At 42.8% G+C, this 20893-nt stretch overlaps 1 protein-coding gene across 5 annotated transcripts in view; it reads left to right on the top strand.

Annotated features, from left to right (window-relative positions):
• The window catches only part of stau2 (staufen double-stranded RNA binding protein 2), a 358377-nt gene that overhangs the window by 102728 nt on the left and 234756 nt on the right, over nucleotides 1-20893 (top strand). For all 5 annotated transcript variants that reach the window (XR_015756903.1, XR_015756902.1, XM_087985971.1 and 2 more), the window contains exon 6: nucleotides 355-514. Coding sequence is in view for 3 of the 5 variants with exons in the window: in XM_087985971.1 (XP_087842097.1) it covers nucleotides 355-514 (160 nt within the window). In the remaining 2 variants the exon portion in view is untranslated. The remainder of the gene's footprint in view (nucleotides 1-354; nucleotides 515-20893) is intronic.

The raw sequence follows: 20893 nt of genomic DNA, 5'->3' as shown, positions 1-20893 counted from the left end.
TTTGCATTCCATTGAATGCTCCCTTCTAATTCTTTATGATGTGTGACAGCATCTGATTGTTTTTTTAAATTCACCTTCCTCTATATAGGCAACTGGTCCCCACTGGCTATATCTTCTGACAACTTTTTGGCCAAGGTTGGAAATGCCCTCCTTTTAGCATTTCAATAAATGACCTATTTTATCTACAGTTATAAAACAAGATCAACTGGCAACAACTAACTATTGTTTAATTGTTAATTGTCTCACATAGAATTCACATAGGCTGCATGGTGAAATAAAGCGATCATTGTTAACAAATACAAGATTGAATTATTCTCAAGTCTAAATATGGTTGTTGGCTCTTGCTCAATACAGGTACCATTATCCAACTCCCAAATTATTTTACGTTCAGTTGCTTGTGGGGAATGCAGAATTTATTGGAGAAGGACGGACCCGTCAAGCTGCGAGACATAATGCTGCTATGAAAGCTCTTCTAACTCTTCGTGATGAGCCTATTCCAGAGAAGACACCTCAGGTAAATACTTTTCAATCAGTTGGAATTAAGTCATTCGGTCTTAAAGTGTTCAAGATTTACTAGTAATATGTTTCTATCATGGAATTTTTTTCCAAGTTGCTATCCTTTTGTCATTAGCTGACCCCAACTAAACATGTTAGTACTGAATGGGGTAATTTAAAAAAAATGGGAGTAGCACTCAATGTATTGCTGAAGTGGTCATTTTATGTGTGTATGTCAGTAGCAGTAAGCTTTTTGCAACTGAGCCAAGGCCTTCTTGATAGAGAGCAGAAGACCTGTAAGTCTTTTTCTCTCACCCAGGAACTGAAATCCATTATTGCACTCCAACTGTTGCCTTACACAAGTTCTGCAAAATTAGTACAATACTAGAGAGCATCTAATTTGTATATCTCTGTTCTGTACCAAGCATTGCCTTTGACCAATACATAATTGGAGCTAACATAATGATATTTGAAACAAAAACAGAACTTGCTGGAGATCCTCAGCTGGTCTGACAGCATCTGTGGAGAGAAAGCAGAGTAAATGTTTTAAGTCCAGTAACCCTTCTTCAAAACTGATAATGATATTTTATGTCATTGAGATGTTTTGTTCAGAGAAAAGTTTTAAAATGGACTGTCTGAAAGGTAATCTTTTCTTTTTGAGCACCAATTTATTTATATATTTGTGTGTGTATGTGTATGCATCTTATATACCTGATTCTTTAAATTCCCTGAGCTAAACACAAAAAAATGGGTTGTGTGGTTTTTATGTGTTTGTTTAAATATAATCATTTAAATATATGCTTATGCTAATATGTATGTAATCTCTGAAAGTGATGTAATATCATGTGATTCGGTTTTCTTGCATAGTTTGTCAATGCATTTAAGCTGAACCAACAACAAGTCTCTATTATAGCTCTCTAAACACCTGCCCTTTAGCTTTGTTTATATTAATCTCAAAGAGATAATACAATATGCCGACAATGGTAGTGAGCCAATAGCATTGATCAGCAGCTACAAATGACAATTCAACTTGGAAGTCCTAACTGAAATGCCGTAACTCAATCACAGCTCTCTCACTGTGTGGGTTCTGATGTAGATTTTGTTCCAAACCATAATTACATAAATAAGTGTCCGTTTCAGGCACAGAGATTGGTCCAGCGTTGTAATTTCGCACTAGATTTACATATTGTGAACCAACCTGCTGCAAGCTCAAAACCTGTGATACAGCAATACAGCTCTGCAGACTGACATGTCAAGATGACAGAAGGTTTATGTGATAGCAACTAGGTTTCTAGAGATGGATTGGGACACAGCTGATGTCCACATTAAGCTGTTCATGAGAGAATTGTACTGTGGTCTGTAAATGACAAGATTGTGAATGTAAAGTCGAGAAAAATTAGGGTTCCCATAGGAATGTGCAGAATTAATACCTCTGATGCTGACCAGAAAAAATAATCAAAACTGTGGACAACATTTTCAAAAATCAGGTTAGAATTAAAGTCAATTTGAATGTATCATATCTGAAAGGCAGGTGGTACAGACAGAAAGCCAAGAAAATGTTTTGATTATTTTGTTCGTTAATCCAGTGAAAACGTAAAAGAATTTAATTACTCTGATGCTAACCTCTCAGAATGAATTATTTGGTTATTGCCTCCGTTCGTATTGAGACTTTGCATGAAGACATTTTCAATTGGCTGAAGACATACAGTGTGGGGAGCATATTACAGGATGGATGCAGACACAAAAGTGCTTTATGACTAGGAGACAGCATATGCAAGCCTTATGGTTCAGAATGCTTTTTTGTTTTAGCTTAGCTTACATTACAGTGTGGAAACAGGCCCTTCGGCCCAACAAGTCCACACCGACCCGCCGAAGCGCAACACACCCATACCCCTACATTTACCCCTTACCTAACACTACGGGCAATTTTAGTATGGCCAATTCACCTGACCTGCACATCTTTGGACTGTGGGAGGAAACCGGAGCACCCGGAGGAAACCCACGCAGACACGGGGAGAACGTCCAAACTCCACACAGTCAGTCGCCTGAGGCGGGAATTGAACCCGGGTCTCTGGCGCTGTGAGGCAGCAGTGCTAACCACTGGGCCACCGTGCCGCCCACCATCAGATTACTTACAGTGTGGAAACAGGCCCTTCGGCCCAACAAGTCCACACCGCCCCGACGAAGCGCAACCCGCCCATACCCCCACATTTTCCCCTTACCTAACACTACGGGCAACTTAGCGTGGCCAATTCACCTGACCTGCACATCTTTGTGACTGTGGGAGGTAACCGGAGGAAACCCACGCAGACACGGGGAGAACGTGCAAACTCCACACAGTCAGTCACCTGAGGCGGGAATTGAACCCGGGTCTCTGGCGCTGTGAGGCAGCAGTGCTAACCACTGTGCCACCGTGCCACCCTTAGATTAGATTACATTACAGTGTGGAAACAGGCCCTTCGGCCCAACAAGTCCACACCGACCCGCCGAAGCGAACCCACCCATACCCCTACATTTACCCCTTACCTAACACTATGGGCAATTTAGTATGGCCAATTCACCTGACCCTGCACATCTTTGGACTGTGGGAGGAAACCGGAGCACCCGGAGGAAACCCACGCAGACACGGGGAGAATGTGTAAACTCCACACAGACAGTCGCCTGAGGCGGGAATTGAACCCGGGTCTCTGGCGCTGCGAGGCAACAGTGCTAACCACTGTGCCACCGTGCCGCCCCCCCACTGTGCCACCGTGCCGCCCCTTGTTGAAACACAACAGAGAAATGTGTACAGTAACTGTGATTCCTCCTACAAACAACTTAGATAGTCTGAATATGCAGACACATGCAAAGCCAATGTGAATAAAGGGTTCTGGGTCAAAAGTTGCTGGAATTGCAACAGCAGGAATGGAGGGAAAAGCCAAATCACAGAAATTATTCGCCTAAAAACATGAAAAGACAGGAACATAAGGCATATATTAATGAAGTAGATGCCAGCGGAGATCAGCCAGAGGAGCAGAACATCCAGAAAGGGAAAAAAAACCCGCTCGATTATTAATCCAGAAACTCAGGTAATGTTCTGGGGACTTGGGTTCAAGTCCCTCCCTGGTAGGTAGTGGAATTTGAATTCAGTAATAATCTGGAATTAGAGAATCTACTGATGGCCATGGAACCATTATTGATTGTTGGAAAAACCCATCTGGTTCACTAAGGTCCTTCAGGAAAGGAAACCTGCCATGTTCATTTGGTGCGGACTACATGTGACTCCAGATCCACAGCAATGTGGTTGACATGCATCTGCCCTCTGAAATGGTCTAGCAACCCACTCAGTTCAAAGGCCAATAAATGCTGGCCAGCCAGCAATGCCCATGTCCCATGAGTGAATTCAAAAAATAAAATAAAAGTTAAGAACAGGAGTAGCTACTTGGTCCCTTGAGCACATCAGCCATTCAATAAAATTAATTCTGATTACTCCATGTTCCAGTCTGTTCTAATAACCTTTCACTCTATTGTTTCTTGCTTGTTAAGAATCTATCTATCACTGTCTTAAAAGCATTGAAAGACTGTGCTTGCATAAAGTTTTGACAAAGATGGTTCTAAAGGCACATTGTCCTTTGAAAAATAATTCTTCTCAGTGCAGTTCCTTCTTTTGAAACAATGACCCCCTATTTCTAGATTCTCTCACATGGGGAAACAACATTTTCACATGCACCCTGTCAGGAACCTACAGTATCTAATATGTTTCAATCAAGTTGCTTCTTAATCCTTTGAAGTCCAGTGGATACAAACCTAGCCTGTCCACTCTTTCCTCATAAGACAATCCACCCATTACAGATGTTTAGTCTTGTAAAGCTTTGAACAGCTTCCAGAGCATTTATAAATATTTTAATCAATCTGATTCAGACATGTTATGACACACCTCTGGAACAGGTGGGACTTGAGGTAGGGACACTACCACTGCAGCATTAGGGCCAAATTATTTTGAATCTACCTGTTTGGGCATACTATGACACACCTCCAAGGCAGGTGGGACATGAATCCAGTGATTCTGACCCAGTAGCAATGACACACTACTGTGCCACAAGATTCCTTATCCAATGCATTTATATCTTCCTTGAGTAAGGACACCAATATGTATACGATATTCTAGTTGTCATCTTACCAATGCTGTGAATAACTGAAGCATAATCTTCTGGTTTTTGTATTTCCCTTATAAATAACAGTAGCATTCTATGAGCTTTCCTAATTAATTGCTGTATTTACACATCTTTGCATTTAGATTTTTTATTTATCTTGCCAAAATGGACAGAGTTACATTTTTCTGTACTAAATTTCATTTGCCAAATCTTGCCCAATCAGTTAATATATCTGTATCACTTTGCAGCCTCCTTATGTCATCTTTGTAACTTATTTCCACCTACCTTTGAATCATTGGCAAATTGTAGGCAGCAACCTTATCATCTGTATCTTTAACTAAGTCATTAACATAAATTGTAAAAGATTTGAGACCCAGCATTGTTTCCTTTGGCACAATAGCTATTGCATCTTGCCAAGCAGAAAGTGACCCCTTCATGTTTACGTCTTATTGGCTAGCCAATCTTGTATCCAGTCCAACATACCTCCTACACCATCTTATGGCATACCTTCTGGAAATCTAAGTACAGTACATCCATTGGTTTCCTTTTTATCTATATTACTTTCTCAAAGAAATCCAAAACATTAGTTAAACATGATTTTTCTGTCACAAAACCAAATAGACTATGCCAGATAATTTAGATTTTTTTCTAAGTGCCCTGCTACAAAGTCTTTAATAATAGCTTATAACATCTAACATTCTAGACTGCAGTTCCAATTGTTTTAGATCCTCGCACCCTTCCTATTTCTTATTTATAGCTATTTCTATAGCCTGATAGATGCACTTGCCTTCTCTTATTTTCCATTATTAATTCCCCAACTTACTTTCAATAGGTCAAGTCCTCATAGTGTACACATTCTTAGGAAACAAATTCTTAGGAAACAAAAAAAAGGAAAGAAATAAGTAGTCCACCATTATGGGTCATAGGAATAAATTAGAAAAATAAAGTAGTGAAAAGTCAGAATATCAGGCCTTCTGACTCACTCCATGGGTGGAGATCTTCACCACCTCACCGCTGCCTACACCAGACCCACTAACGTAGGGGTTATCCCATTTTCGGCACTGTATCTTCACTGCTCGGCCCATTTCTCTGACACAGCTGAACCCACACTTGCCCCACAACCAAGAGTCCCAGGCTCCACTACCAGGCCATGCATTATTTTGTAAGTTTCTATTAGATCTCCCCTCAGCCTTCTCAACTCTAATGAATACAATCCCAGGATCCTCAGCCGATCATCACATGTTAGGCCTACCATTCTGGGATCATCCATGTGATCTCGCTGGTCTCGTTTCTTTCCTCAACTGTACCGGTCTCAGATTGATCTCTTTCCTCACTATCTTCCTGGTCCTCTCCACTCCCCCCCCCCCCCCCCCAAAACCCCAAACCCTCCCCCGCCTCCCTCACCAAACTGGCTCATAGGTCAGTGTTCTGACTCAGCAAGAGTAACAACATGTAGTTGAAGTTTGCAAAGCTTGTTAGTGAGCAGGAAAATCCTCTCCAACTGTATAAAATAGTGTCATCTTTATGGACCGAGATATTAACAGATGTGTTCCCTTTTTCATCAAAGGTGCCTGGCTTGCTTTGTTCTTCCAGCCTCCTGCTTGTCTACCAGTGACTGAATATCAGCAGATTCCTAGAAGCTTCTGACATACTGAGTGCAATGATGGCCAACATTATTTTTATTCATTTGCGAGATCTGGCCATGCATGGCCAGGACAGCAATTATAGCACATCCCTAATTGTCTGTGCAAATATAGCGGTGAGCTATGTTCTTGAAATTCTGCAGGCTGTGTGGTGTGACGATCGCCACAATGCTATTAGAAAAGGAGTTCCAGGATTTTGATCCAGCAAAGTGAAGAAATGGTAATTTAGTTCCAAGATCAAATGTATGTGTCTCTGTGGGATCTTGCAGCTGGTAGTGTTTTCATTTATCTGCTGCCCTTGCCCTTCTGGTTGGTAGTGTCCATGAGTTTGAAAGTTGCTGTTGGAAGACCTTTAATGAGTTGCTGTTGTGTATGTTATAGATGGTACTGTGTCAGAGGTGCAAGCAATGAATGTAGAAGGTGGTAAATGAGATTATTGGGCTGCTTTGTCCTGCATGGTGTCAAACATCTTGAGTATTAGTGGAGCTGCACTCATTTAGGCAAGTGAAGAGTGTTCTGTTATACTCCAGTCTTGTGCTTTTTGGGTGGTGGACAAGCTATGGGTAGGCTAGAGGTGACTACTTACATTGGATTAAAGAAGATTTACATTGTATCACTGAATGTCAAGGGGTGATGGTTAGATTCTCTCCAGTTGGAGCTGGCTATTACTTGGCACTTTTGCAGCCAGAAATTTTTCCCGTCCTCTATCTTGGATTACCCAGAATCCTCAGGCAGATCACACAAGTTTTTTCTGAACCATTTTGTCAAGTGTGGAAACTATGTGAATCCTGGGATGATGAATACATGCAGTTCGTGCATAGGTCACAGGTCAAGGTTGACTTCTAAAGACGTCTAGACCTATTTAACTCCCATACCTGGCACTAGGGTGGCATAAATATTACTTGTTACCAATTATCCCAAATCTCTTTGATGCCGGACCAAATTGGTATCTGATAATGGACAATAATTCATATTCTGTAATTGTTTTCGAATGTGTGAATGAAGGTCTATCATCCGTACACAGCATTACCCTAGTATCTTTGTTTGAATGGGATGGCTAAATGAATGGTTAGGATAGTCAAATCACTGATCAGCAATTAAGGGCAGTCCTCCAAACCACAGTCTTCACGCTATGATAACAAGTTCAAGAAAATGCCCCCATGTCTTGTCTTAATTTATCATCAAATCAGCCTACAGTTTGTATGATTCCAAACATAGACAGTTTGAAGAGGATTGTTCCAGATGTTCTTAATATAATTATACATTTTGTGTAAATGCTGTTAAATTTGTCTAATTTCTTATATTCCAGAAGAATGCATATTGATTCAAATTATTGTGATTCTATATGGGATTGTTATTTATGGAGAGTATAGATAGTAATGTATTTGTTAGTATGTTAAATATAATATTGTACAATGTTTTGTGTAAATATTTGTGACATTCCAGAAAGTAATGCTGTTTCACTTGATTCAGATCCTTTGCACACAGTCATTTAGCATGTCAGCTGGAGCAACAAGTCTTCATTGAAGCTCTGTTCTGCCCTTCTGCCCTTGAATTAGCTTAACTAGAAAGAGATAATAAAATAGCATATACCTAGGTGCTCTGTAACTGACTTTAACTTAGTGAGGCTGAGAGTGTGATCACATTGTATTTGCAATTGGAGGTAAATCAACTTCTCTCAACAAAACAGATGATATAAAGTCCTGCTTGTCTACCAGAGAGAACTGCATCTTAGCTTTCTGGGCTCAGGTTAATGGAGTGGGTCCCTTTGGAGAATGTATGCTGACCATGAAGAGTCAGAGAGTCATAGAGATGTACAGCAGGGAAACAGACTCTTCGGTCCAACCTGTTCATGCCGACCAGATATCCCAACCCAATCTAGTCCCACCTGCCAGCATCCGGCCCATATCCCTCCAAACCCTTCCTATTCATATACCCATCCAAATGCCTCTTAAATGTTGCAATTGTACCAGCCTCCACCACTTCCTCTGGCAGCTCATTCCATACACGTACCACCCTCTGTGTGAAAATGTTGCCCCTTAGGTCTCTTTTATATCTTGCGCCTCTCACCCTAAACCTATGCCCTCTAGTTCTGGACTCTCCGACCCCAGGGAAAAGACTTTGTCTATTTATCCTATCCATGCCCCTCATAATTTTGTAAACCTCTATAAGGTCACCACTCAGCCTCCGACGCTCCAGGGAAAACAGCCTCAGCCTGTTCAGCCTCTCCCTGTAGCTCAGATCCTCCAACCCTGGCAACATTGTTGTAAATCTTTTCTGAACCCTTTCAAGTTTCACAACATCTTTCCGATAGGAAGGAGACCAGAATTGCATGCAATATTCCAACAGTGGCCTAACCAATGTCCTGTACAGCCACAACATGACCTCCCAACTCCTGTACTCAATACTCTGACCAATAAAGGAAAACATACCAAACGCCTTCTTCACTATCCTATCTACCTGCGACTCCACTTTCAAGGAGCAATGAACCTGCACTCCAATGTCTCTTTGTTCAGCAACTCCCTAGGACCTTACCATTAAGTGTATAAGTCCTGCTAAGATTTGCTTTCCAAAAATGCAGCATCTCGCACTTATCTGAATTAAACTCCATCTACCACTTCTCACCCCATTTGCCCATCTGGTCCAGATCCTGTTGTAATCTGAGATAACCCGCTTCGCTGTCCACAACACCTCCAATTTTGGTGTCATCTGCAAACTTACTAATTGTACCTCTTATGCTTGCATCCAAATCATTTATGTAAATGACAAAAAGTAGAGGGCCCAGCACCGATCCTTGTGGCACTCCACTGGTCACAGGCCTCCAGTATGAAAAACAACCCTCCACCACCACCCTCTGGCTTCTACCTTTGAGCTAGTTCTGTATCCAAATGGCTAGTTCTCCCTGTATTCTGTGAGATCTAACCTTGCTAATCAGTCTCCCATGGGGAACCTTGTCGAACGCGTTACTGAAGTCCATATAGATCACATCTACTGCTCTGCCCTCATCAATCCTCTTTGTTACTTCTTCAAAAAACTCAATCAAGTTTGTGAGACATGATTTCCCATGCGCAAAGCCATGTTGACTATCCCTAATTAGTCCTTGCCTTTCCAAATACATGTGCATCCTGTCCCTCAGAATTCCTCCAACAACTTGCCCACCACTGAGGTCAGGCTCACTGGTCTATAGTTCCCTGGCTTGTCTTTACCGCCTTTCTTAAACAGTGGCACCATGTTTGCCAACCTCCAGTCTTCCGACACCTCACCTGTGACTATCTGTGATACAAATATCTCAGCAAGAGGCCCAGCAATCACTTCTCTAGCTTCCCACAGAGTTCTTGGGTACACCTGATCAGGTCCTGGGGATTTATCCACCTTTAACCGTTTCAAGACATCCAGCACTTCCTCCTCTGTAATCTGGACATTTTGCAAGATGTCACCATCTATTTCCCTACAGAGGATTCTGAGTAATCCAAGATGGAGGACGGGAAAAATTTCTGTCTGTAAGAGCTGCTCCTTTTTTTGAGGTATTTTAAGTGTTGGAGGTCGAATTCCAGGAGCAGCAATTACTGTTTTATATGCTGTTGCATTGGTTTGGAACTTTGGAAGAGATGAATAAGCATTTCTTGGTGCTTGTTTTAAAGATGCTTTGACCAGACCAGTGAGTGCCTTCGTACATCACACATTCTGCTGACCAAGAGAAAAGGCATGGAATGAAACATATTGGACAGAAGATGCCTTAAATAGAATGAACTACACTACAGAGGGTGCTTGAAACAAAGGGATTAAGTAGATTGTGATGGAAAATAGGCAAAATGACTGAAGCAATGGAATGGTTGTTTAGTCCAGTTTGTGAAGGGTAGAGCCAAGATGGCTGGTGAAGAGAGAAATAGTGAAATCAAACAAGGAAAGCAGGAACCACTCAATAGTTAAGACCTAGTGTATAGCTAGGGAGGTGACTGAGTAAGTAGCGAAGTGGGCATGAAGGGTTAAAGTTTGGAGTTCAGGTGGAAGACCGCAAGTGAGGGAAGATATTGAAGAGAGTAGTAGAGCTTACAGTGCTAGGCATTTCTCCAGATGGCTGAGACTGCACTGACCCATGTGGCGACCTGAGACTAGGCTGGCATGGTCTGGTGTTGTGGCTTTTTGCGCCAGTCCTGGGGGAAGAAGATTCCCCACCTGAACACCAGCTTGTCCAGCAGGAACTTGAGGACTCTGCCTGCAAAGTGGGATGCTGCTGTCTCCCTATTTGCCCCTCCTTGGGCAAGTGGCTCTAGACTGCCAGTGCTTGTCCAGATGCACATCGGGTTTTCAAAAATGCATGGGAACAAAGAATGCCACTGAATTCAGAGGTATCTGCTGAATAGTGAGTTTTGTTCTGAGAGGGCACCTAGGAGATGGAGCCAGAGTTAGGTATGATGGTGCCAGAGGGTCAGGGTGGTAGTTGATGATGCAAGTTTGGTAAGACAGGGTATGAAAACATGTTAGACCTCATGGTGGAAATCCCTTTAAAAAAGATGCAACTTGGACTTTAAAAAAAATGCATCTTAGCCAAAAATCATTTTGCAGTGAGCGATTTTCTGTACAGTTACTTACAAAACTTGTTTATGATACATAATACTAATGTGGGATGGATGACCATGTTTTTAAAGTCTGCAAACAGCTTGTTTGAAACTACTTTGGTTAGGTTTTAGAGAATGAGTTAACAGCTTTGTTTTACGTCATGAGGGGTTCTTGTTTGTTCAGTCGAGTAAATGTTAGGAATATCAGTGTTTAAATGTAAATGTTTATATAGCGAACATGTAAAGATTGTGCAGATGTTTTTGCTAAGTTTAAATTGGTGCTGGACATTAATGCCAAACATTGTTAAAAAAAACTAAAAAATCTAGACTTTACCCACACGTTAGAAATAAATTTCACCAGTACCTTTTTTAGGCAACTTTAAATGTGAACTCAAGTAAACGGAAAGATTTCTGTTCAATCTCTGCCTGAAAACAATGGTTAAATATATTATGCTGCCAGTTATGAAATTCTATAGCTATTTTAACTCCAGGATAGCTGTTATTTTGAGGCTTTTGTGTATCTCTGGCTTTCTGTGATGTTTGTTATGAGGAGAGATGACCTGTTTCCCAGGGCAACTCCATTAATTTCAGTGGGGGTCAGCACTTCAAACTAATTTAGGAGCTACGTCTATCTATCCCTGGAACACAAATCATTACTGGCTTGATGTTGCAGTATGCTCAGCTGGTAGAAAGCTTCTAAGAAGTTGATGTTCCAGCTTTTGTTTAAATGAACAGATGCACCCTACAATAAACAACTCCTTCCCACAACCTTCATTACAGAAGCAATGAGAAGACAATGAGACCTTAAAATATTTTAACTATTAAAAGTGGTTAGGGTCAGATGTGAAGTCTGAAAAAATATTAAACTCATCCACAAATTGCCTCTAATCTTCTACTTGGGCTGGAGAGACAGCTGATCAATTTGCTGCTTGGAGTGAGTCATACAATTGGTGGATAGTACAGCATAATATCCCACGAGGGCTGTTGAGTTTATTCCTTCTTGTTTTTTTTCCTATATCCCCCTAATTTTACTGCTTTAACTATTTTCCTAATTCTCTTATGAAGCCTCTGGTTGAATCTGTATATTACCCTATCAAGCAGTACATTCGAAATGTTAGCCACTCATTTTGTCAAGAAGTTTTTCACCTGCCATCTCTGTTCCTCTTCCCAATCACCTTAACATTTAACCACCTAGTTATCAGCCCTTTAGTCATCTGACAGTTTATTTCTTCAATTTAAATACTTCATGATTTTGAAACATTTTCAAAAAACTCTCCTCTTAGATTTCTGCACGAACAACCCAAGCTTCTTCAGTCTATCAACATAGTTGTAATCCTCATTTCTGGAACCATTCCAGGAGCCTTTCAAAAACATTACAGTCTTTCCAAATGTGCATTTTTCAGAATTAGGCACAATATTCCAGCTGGGGTTAGACTATTATTTTATACAATTTTATCATAACTTCCTGGCTTCTCTTTGGCTCCAATTTTCATTCCTTGGTTGGGTTTACAAATTTGGAAGAAGTCTCTCCATTGCAAACTTGACATTTTAAAATGGCTGCCTGCTCTTCTGATTTGTGGTCCAGTGATATGGGTTGGATGAGAGTTGGGAGGGCTACGTGGAGAGCCTGCCTTGGGTCTCCAAAATAAACATAAAATATTCTTCCTGCACAGAACATCAGAACGTAGAACATAGAACAGTACAGCATAGAAACACACCCATTGGCCCACCATGTCTATGCCAACCATGATGCTTTTCTAAACTAATCCCAATTGTCTGCATATCGTCTGTTTCTCTCTGTTCTATACCTGTTGACATGTCTGTCTAATTGCCTCTTAAACTTTGTTATCATATCTGCTTCTACCACTCTCCTCGAAGCACATTCCATACTACCTTTTCCTTGCATACCTCCTTTAAATGTTTCCCCTCTCATCTTAAACCTGTTCCCCCAATATTTGACAGTTCTGCCATGGGAAAGAGACTCCGACTTCCACCTTATCCATGCCTGTCCACAATTTTATATACTTCTATCAGGTTCCCCCTCTGCCTCTGATGCTTTAGTGAAAACAATCAAAGTTTGTTCAATCTCTCCTTTTCTCTAATACACTCCAAATCAGGCAACATCCTGGTAAACCTCTTCTGCACCCTCTCCAAAGTCTCCATATCCTTCCTACAGCATGGTGACCAGTACAACGCACAGTACTCCAAATGTAGCCTGATCAACGTCTTATACAGTTGCAACATGATGTGCCCTGACTGATGAGGGTAGGCATGCTGTGCGTCACCTTGACCACATATCTATTTGTACTTCCACTTTGTATGGTGTTGGACCCCAAGATCCCTCTGTATATCAATGCTGTCAAGGGTCTGGCCATTTGACCTCTGAAAATGTATCACCTCATACTTGTCTGGATTAAACTTCATCTGCCATTTCTCTGCCCAACTTGCCAATTGATCTATATCTTGCTGCATTCTTTGATATCCTATCTCAGTATCCACAAGTCCACCAATTTTCGTGACATTTGCAAACTTAATAATGCAAGTCCTTTATATATACTACAAACAACAGTGATCCCAGCATTGATACGTGTTTAACACCACTGGTTACAGGTCTCCAATCAGAAAAGAACTCCTTCACAACTACCCTCTGTATTGTATGGCCAAGCCAATTTTGTATTTAGCTTGCCAACCCAGCATGGATTCCATAGAACGAGAAAACATTACAGCGCAGTACAGGCCGTTCAGCCCTCGACATTGCGCCAACCTGTGGAACCAATCTGAAGCCCATCTATCCTAAACTATTCTATTTTCATCCATATGTTTATCCAATGACCATTCAAATGTGCTTAAAGTTGGCGAGTTTACTATTGTTGCAGGCAGTGCATTCCATGCCCCTACTACTCTGAGTAAAGAAACGACCTCTGACATCTGTCCTTTATCTAACACCCCTCAATTTAAAACTATGTCCCCTCATGCTAGCCATCACCATCTGAGGTAAAAGGCTCCCACTGTCCACCCTACCTAACTCTCTGATTATCTTATATGCCTCAATTAAGTCACCTTTCAACCTTCTCTTTAACAAAAACAGCCTCAAGGCCCTCAGTTTTTCATCATCAGACCTTCCCTCCATACCAGACAACATTCTAGTAAATCTCCTCTGAACCCTTTCCAAAGCTTCCACATCCTTCCTTTAATGCAATGACCAGAACTATACGTAATACTCCAAGTACAGCTGAGTTTTGTACACCTTGTGGCTCCGAAACTCAGTCCCTCTACCAATAAAAACTAATATGCCATATGCCTTCTTAACAACCCTATCATCCTGGGTGGCAACTTTCAGGGATCTATATACCTGGACACAGAGATCTCTCTGCTCATCTACACTACCAAGAATCTTACCATTAGCCCAGTACTCTTTATTCCTGTTGCTCCTTCCAAAGTGAATCACCTCACAATTTCTGCATTAAACTCCATGTGCCACCTCTCAGCCCAGCCCTGCAACTTATCTATGTCCCTCTGTAACCTGCAACATCCTTCAGCACTATCCACAACTCCACCAACCTGATTTTCGTCCGCAAATTTACTAACCCATCCTCTATGCCCTCATCACGGGCATTTATAAAAATGACAAACAGCAGTGACCCCAAAAGTATCCTTGCGGTATGCCACTAGTAACTGAACTCCAGGATGAGCATTTCCCATCAAACACGACCTTCTGTCTTCTTTCAGCTAGCCAATTTCTGATCTAAACCGCTAAATCACCCTCAATCCCATGTCTCTGTATTTTGTGCGATTGTCTACAGTGGGGAACCTTATTACTGAAATCCATATACACCAGATCAACACTTTACCCTTGTCCATCTGTTTGGTCACCATCTCAAAAGAATCAATGAGATTTGTGAGGCATGACCTACTCTTCACACAACCGTATTGACTATCCCTAATCAACTTATTCCTCTGTAGATGATTATAAATCCTATCTCTTACAACCTTTTCCAACATGATACCCACACCAAAATAAGGCTCACTGGTTTATAATTACCAGGGTTGTCTCTACTCTCCTTCTTGAACAAGGGGACAGCATTTGCTATCCTTCAGTTGTCTGGCACTATTCCTGTAGACAATGATGGCAAAGCCAAAGGCTGTGCAATCTCTTCCCCTGGTTTCCCAGAGAATCCTAAGATAAATCCCATCTGGCCCAGGAGACTTATCTTTTTCCACACTTCTCAGAATTGCTAACACCTCCTCCTTGTCAACCTCAGTCCCGTCTGGTTTAGTAGCCTGTATCTCAGTATTGTCTTTTTCCAGTGTGAATAATGACGAAAAATATTCATTTAGTACTTCCCCTGTCTCTTCAGACTCCAAGCACAACTTCCCATTGCTATCCTTGATTGGCCCAAATCTTCCTCTAGTCATTCTTTTATTCCTGATATACCTATAGAAAGCTTTAGGGTTTTCCTTGATCCTACCTGCCAACGACTTCCCATATCCCCTCCTGACTCTTCTTAGCTCTCTCTTTAGGTCTTTCCTGGCTAACGTGTAATTCTCAAGCACCCTAACTGAGCCTTCATATCTCACCCCAACATAAGCTTTCTTCTTCCTCTTGACAAGAAATTCAACTTCTTTAGTAAACCATGGCTCTCTCGCTTGACCACTTCCTCCCTGTCTGACAGGTGACACGCTGTTCCTTGAATAAGCTCCACATTTCAATTGTGTCCATCCCCTGCAGTTTCCTTCCTCATCCTATGTATCCTAAATCTTGCCTAATCACATCATAATTGCCTTTCCCCAGCAATAACTCTAACTCTGCGTATATACCTATCCCATTCCATCACTAAAGTAAACATAACTAGATTGTGGTCACTATCACCAAAGTGCTCACCTACTTCCAAATCTTACACCTGGCCAGGTTCATTACCCAGTACCAAATCCAATGTGGCTTCACCTCTTGTTTGCTTGTCGACACACTGTGTCAGGAAGCCCTCCTGCACACATTGGACAAAAACTGACCCATCTAAAGTAGAACATAGAAAAGTACAGCACAGAACAGGCCCTTTGGCCCACAATGTTGTGACGAGATTTAATCCTAATGTAAAATATAGTAACTTAACCTACACACCCCTCAACTCACTGCTATCCATGTGCATGCCCAGCAGTCGCTTAAATGTCCTCAATGACTCTGTTTCCACCACCACAGCTGGCAACACATTCAATGCATTTATAACTCTCTGCGTAAAGAACCTACCTCTGACATCTCCTTTATACCTTCCTCCTAATATCTTCAAACTATGACTTCCCGTATCAGTCAATCCTGCCCTGAGGAAAAGTCTCTGGCTATTGACTCTATCTATTCCTCTCATTATTTTGTACACCTCCTCGTTAAGGTCTCCTGTCTTCCTCCTTCTCTCCAGAGAGATAAGTCCAAACTTATGCCTTTCTTCATAAGGCAAGCGCTCCAGTCCAGGCAGCATCCTGGTGAACCTTAATTGCACCCTCTCCAAAGCCTCTGTATCTTTCCTTTAGTAGGGCGACCAGAACTGGACACAATATTCCAAGTGTGGTCTCACCAGGGACTTGTAGAGCTCAGCAAAACCTCGCAGCTCTTAAACTTGATCCCCCTGTTAATGAAAGCCAAAACACCATATGCTTTCTTGACAACCCTGGGCAGCACGGTGGCTCAGTGGTTAGCACTGCTGCCTCACAGCAACAGGGCCCCAGGTTCAATTCCAGCCTTGGGTGACTGTCTGCGTGGGTTTCCTCCGGGTGCTCTGGTTTCCTCCCACAGTCCAAAGATGTGCAGGTCAGGTGAATTGGTCATGCTAAATTGCCCATAGTGTTAGGTGCATTAGTAAGAGGGACTGGATGGATTGCTCTTCGAAGGGTCAGTGTGGACAGAAGGGCCTGTTTCCACACTGTAGGGAATCTAATCTAATCTATCCACTTGGGTGGCAACTTTGAGGGATCTATGCACTTGCACACCTAGATCCCTCTGTCCTCCAAACTGCCAAGAATCCTGTCTTTAATCCTATATTCAGCATTCGGATTTGACCTTCGCATTTGTTCAGGGTGAACTCCATCTGCCATTTCTCAGCTCAGCTCTGCATCCTGTCAATGTCGCACTGCAGCCTACAGTAGCCCTCTATACTATCAACGACACCTCCAACCTTTGTGTCATCTGCAAATGTACTAATCCACCCCTCAATCTCCTCATCCAAGTCATTTATAAAAACTACAAAGAGCAGAAGCCCAAGAACAGAGCCCTGTGGGACCCCACTCAACACTGTCCTCCAGGCAGAATACTTTCCATAAACGTACTGGAACTATAGTGTTTCCTATCAATACTTGGGAAGTTTAAGTCTCCCATAATAACCACCCTGTTACTCTCACTCCTATCCAGAATTATCTTTGTTATCCTTTCTTCTACATCTCTAGAACTATTTGGAAGCCAGTCAAAAACCCCCATCAGGGTGACCGCTCCTTTGCTGTTTCTAACTTCAGCCCATACTACCTCAGTAGACGAGTCCTCAACGTTCTTTCTGCTACTGCAATATGTCCTTAACTAACAATGCAACACCTCCCCCTCTTTTACCATCTTCTCTGTTCTTACTGAAACATCTCAATTCCAGAATGTGCAACAACCATTCCTGTATCTGCTCTATCTATGTCTCTGAAATGGCCACAACATAGAAGTCCCAGGTATCAACCCATACTGCAAGTTCACCCACCTTATTCTAGATGCTCCTGGCGTTGAAGTCGACACACTTCAAACCACCTTCCTGCTTGCCGTGCAATTTGATTTTCTGGACGATCCTACCATGAGGGACCTTTTCAAATGCTTTAGTAAAGTCTGTGTTGCTAACATCCACTAGCTTACTCATCAATCATCTTCATAACTTCCTCAAAAAAACTCAATCAAGTTTGTGAGACAAGATCGCCTCTGCATAAAGCAACATTGACTATCCTTAATAAGTCTGTTCTCCAAATGCAAGTAAATCCTGTCCCTAAGAATCTTCTCCAATAATTTCCCTACCGCTGATGTAAGGCTCACCGACCTATAATTTCCTGGATTATCCCTGTTGCCTTTCTTGAACAAAAGAACAATAATGGCTATTCTCCAGTATTCTGGGAGCTCACCTGTAGCTAAAGAACATACAAAAGTCTCTGTTAAGGCCCCAGCAATCTCCTCCCTTCCCTCCTTCAGTATCCTGGGATACATTCCACCAGACCCTGTGGAGTTATCTACCTTAATATTTTTCAATACATCCAACACTACCTCTTTCTTAATATCATTATGTCTTACAATATCAACAAACCTCTCTCTAAATTTCCCATCATCCATGTCTTTCTCCATGGTGAACACCGATTCTTATTAAGGACCTCACCCACTTCCTCTAGGTCCACATTTAAATTACTTTCTTTGTCTTTGTGTGGACTTACCCTTTGCCTAGTTACCCTCTTGCTTATAATATAATATAAAATGCTTTGACATTCTCCTTAATCCTACTTGCTAAGCATATTTCATGGCTCCTTCTAGCCCATCTAATTTATTTTAAGTTAATTTCTGCTTCCTTTAGTTTCCTCAAGGGCCTTGTTTGATTTTAGTTTCCTAAATCTTCCTCTTTTCTTTTTAATTAAACTTACAACATCTCCCATCATCCAAAGTTCCCAAATCTTGTCATCCTTATCTTTCATCCTCACAGAAATATGCTGGTGCTGAACTCTAGTCAACTGTTTTTTTTTAAAAAGGCTCCCACATGTCAGATGTAGATTTATCTTCAAACAGCTGTTCCCAAGCTAATTTTTCCAGTTCTTATCTAATGCAGTTGTCATTAGCCTTCCCCCAATTTAACACTTTCTCCCTATAGGGTAAATAGACAAGGTATTTTCCCTGAGGTGGGAGCATCCAAAACTAAATGGCATAGTTTTAAGGTGAGAGGGGAAAGATATAAAAGAGCCTAAGTGGCCACTTTAGCACGCATAGGGTGGTGTGTATATGGAATGAGCTGCCAGAGGAAGTGGTGAAAGCTGGTACAATTACAACATTTAGATGGGTATATGAACAGGAAGGGTTTAGAAGGATATGGGCAAATGCCGACAAATGGGACTAGATTTATCTAGGATATGAGGTCAGCATGGACAAGTTGGACCAAAGGGTCTGTTTCCATTGTCTCTATGACTCTATGACCAGTCTTAGCCTTTTCCATAATTATTTTAAAACTTCGAGGATTATGATCACTTTTCCCAAAATGCATCCCCACTGAAACTTCGATTACCTGGCCAGGTTCTTCCCCAGTACAGGGTCTGATTCGGCCTCTCCCCTAGACTATATATTGTTTCAGGAATTCCTCCTAAATTCCATCGAAGAAACTCTGCCCCATCCAAGCCTCTGGTGCTGAGGGTGTCTCAGTGAATGTTGAGGAAATTAAGACAACCACAACCCTGCTGTTTTTACATCTTTTCATGACCTGCTTACATTATCTGATTCTGTTAGTGGTTGAAGGAGTAAATGTTTATGGATGTGGCACTACTTTGTCCTGGAAGATATCAAGCTTGACTGTTGTTGGATCTGCTGTCATCTGAACAAGTTGGAAGTATTCCATCACACTCCTGGCTTTTGCCATATTGATGGTAGTTGAAACTTTATTGCTGGAACAGCACAGCAGGTCAGGCAGCATCCAGGGAACAGGAGATTCGACGTTTCGGGCACAGGCCCTTCTTCAGGAATGAGCAGAGAGTGTTCAGCAGGAGAAGATAAAAGGTAGGGAGGAGGGACTTGGAGGAGGGGCGTTGGAAATGTGATAGGTGGAAAGAGGTCAAGGTGAGGGTGATAGGTCGGAGTAGGATGGAGGCGGAGAGGTCAAGAAGAAGACTGCAGGTCAGGAAGGCGGTGCCGGGCTGGAGGGATTCGGCTGAGACAAGGTGGGGGGAGGGGGGATGAAGAAACTGGTGAAGTCCAAGTTCATCCCCTGTGGTTGGAGGGTTCCCAGTCGGAAGATAAGACGCTCCTCCTCCGACCGTCGCGTTGTTGTGGTTTGGCGGTGGATGAGTCCAATGATCTGCATATCCTCGGTGGAGTGGGAGGGGGAGTTGAAATGCTGTGCTATAGGGTGGTTGGGTTGGTTCGTCCGGGTGGCCCAGACGTGCTCTCTGAATCGCTCCGCAAGTAGGCGGCCTGTCTCCCCAATATAGAGGAGGCCACACCGGCTGCAGCGGATGCAGTAGATGATGTGGGTGGAGGTGCAGGTGAATCTGTGGCGGATATGGAAGTTTCCTTTGGGGCCTTGGAGAGAAGTGAGGGGGGAGGTGTGGGCGCAAGTGTTGCACCTCCTGCGGTTGCAAGGGAAGGTGCCGGGAATGGAGGTTGGGTCGGTGGGGGGTGTGGATCTGACAAGGGAGTCGCGGAGGGAGTGGTCTCTACGGAAAGCTGATAGGGGAGGGGAGGGAAATATATCCTTGGTGCTGGGGTCTGTTTGGAAGTGGCGGAAGTGACGGCGGATGATGCGCTGTACATGGAGATTGGTGGGGTGGTAGGTGAGGACCAGTGGGGTTCTGTCCTGGTGGCGGTTGGAGGGGCGGGGCTCAAGGGCGGAGGAGCGGGAAGTGGAGGAGATGCGGTGGAGGGCACCGTCGACCACGTCGGGGGGGAAATTGCGGTCCTTGAAGAAGGAGGCCATCTGTGTTGTACGTATTTTGAACTGGTCCTCCTGGGACCAGATGCGGCGGAGACGAAGGAATTGGGAGAATGGGATGGCGTTTTTACAGGGGGCAGGATGGGAGGAGGTGTAGTCCAGGTAGCTGTGGGAGTCGGTAGGTTTGTAGTAGATGTCCGTGTTGATTCGGTCGCCTGAGATAGAAACAGAAAGGTCTAGGAAGGGGAGGGAGGAGTCCGAGACTGTCCAGGTGAATTTGAGGTCGGGGTGGAAGGTGTTAGTGTAGTGGATGAACTGTTCAACCTCCTCGTGGGAGCACGAGGTAGCGCCGATACAGTCATCAATGTAGCGAAGGAAAAGATGGGGGGTGGGGCCAGTGTAGTTGCGGAAGATGGATTGTTCCACATACCCTA

The sequence above is a fragment of the Chiloscyllium plagiosum genome, unplaced genomic scaffold, assembly GCF_037043375.1.
Source record: "Chiloscyllium plagiosum isolate Xiang-an unplaced genomic scaffold, Cpla_swu_hap1 HiC_scaffold_4, whole genome shotgun sequence".
Taxonomy (NCBI): Eukaryota; Metazoa; Chordata; class Chondrichthyes; order Orectolobiformes; family Hemiscylliidae; genus Chiloscyllium; species Chiloscyllium plagiosum.
The sequence above is the reverse complement of the archived record's forward strand: the minus strand, read 5'-3'. Positions and strand labels throughout refer to the sequence as shown.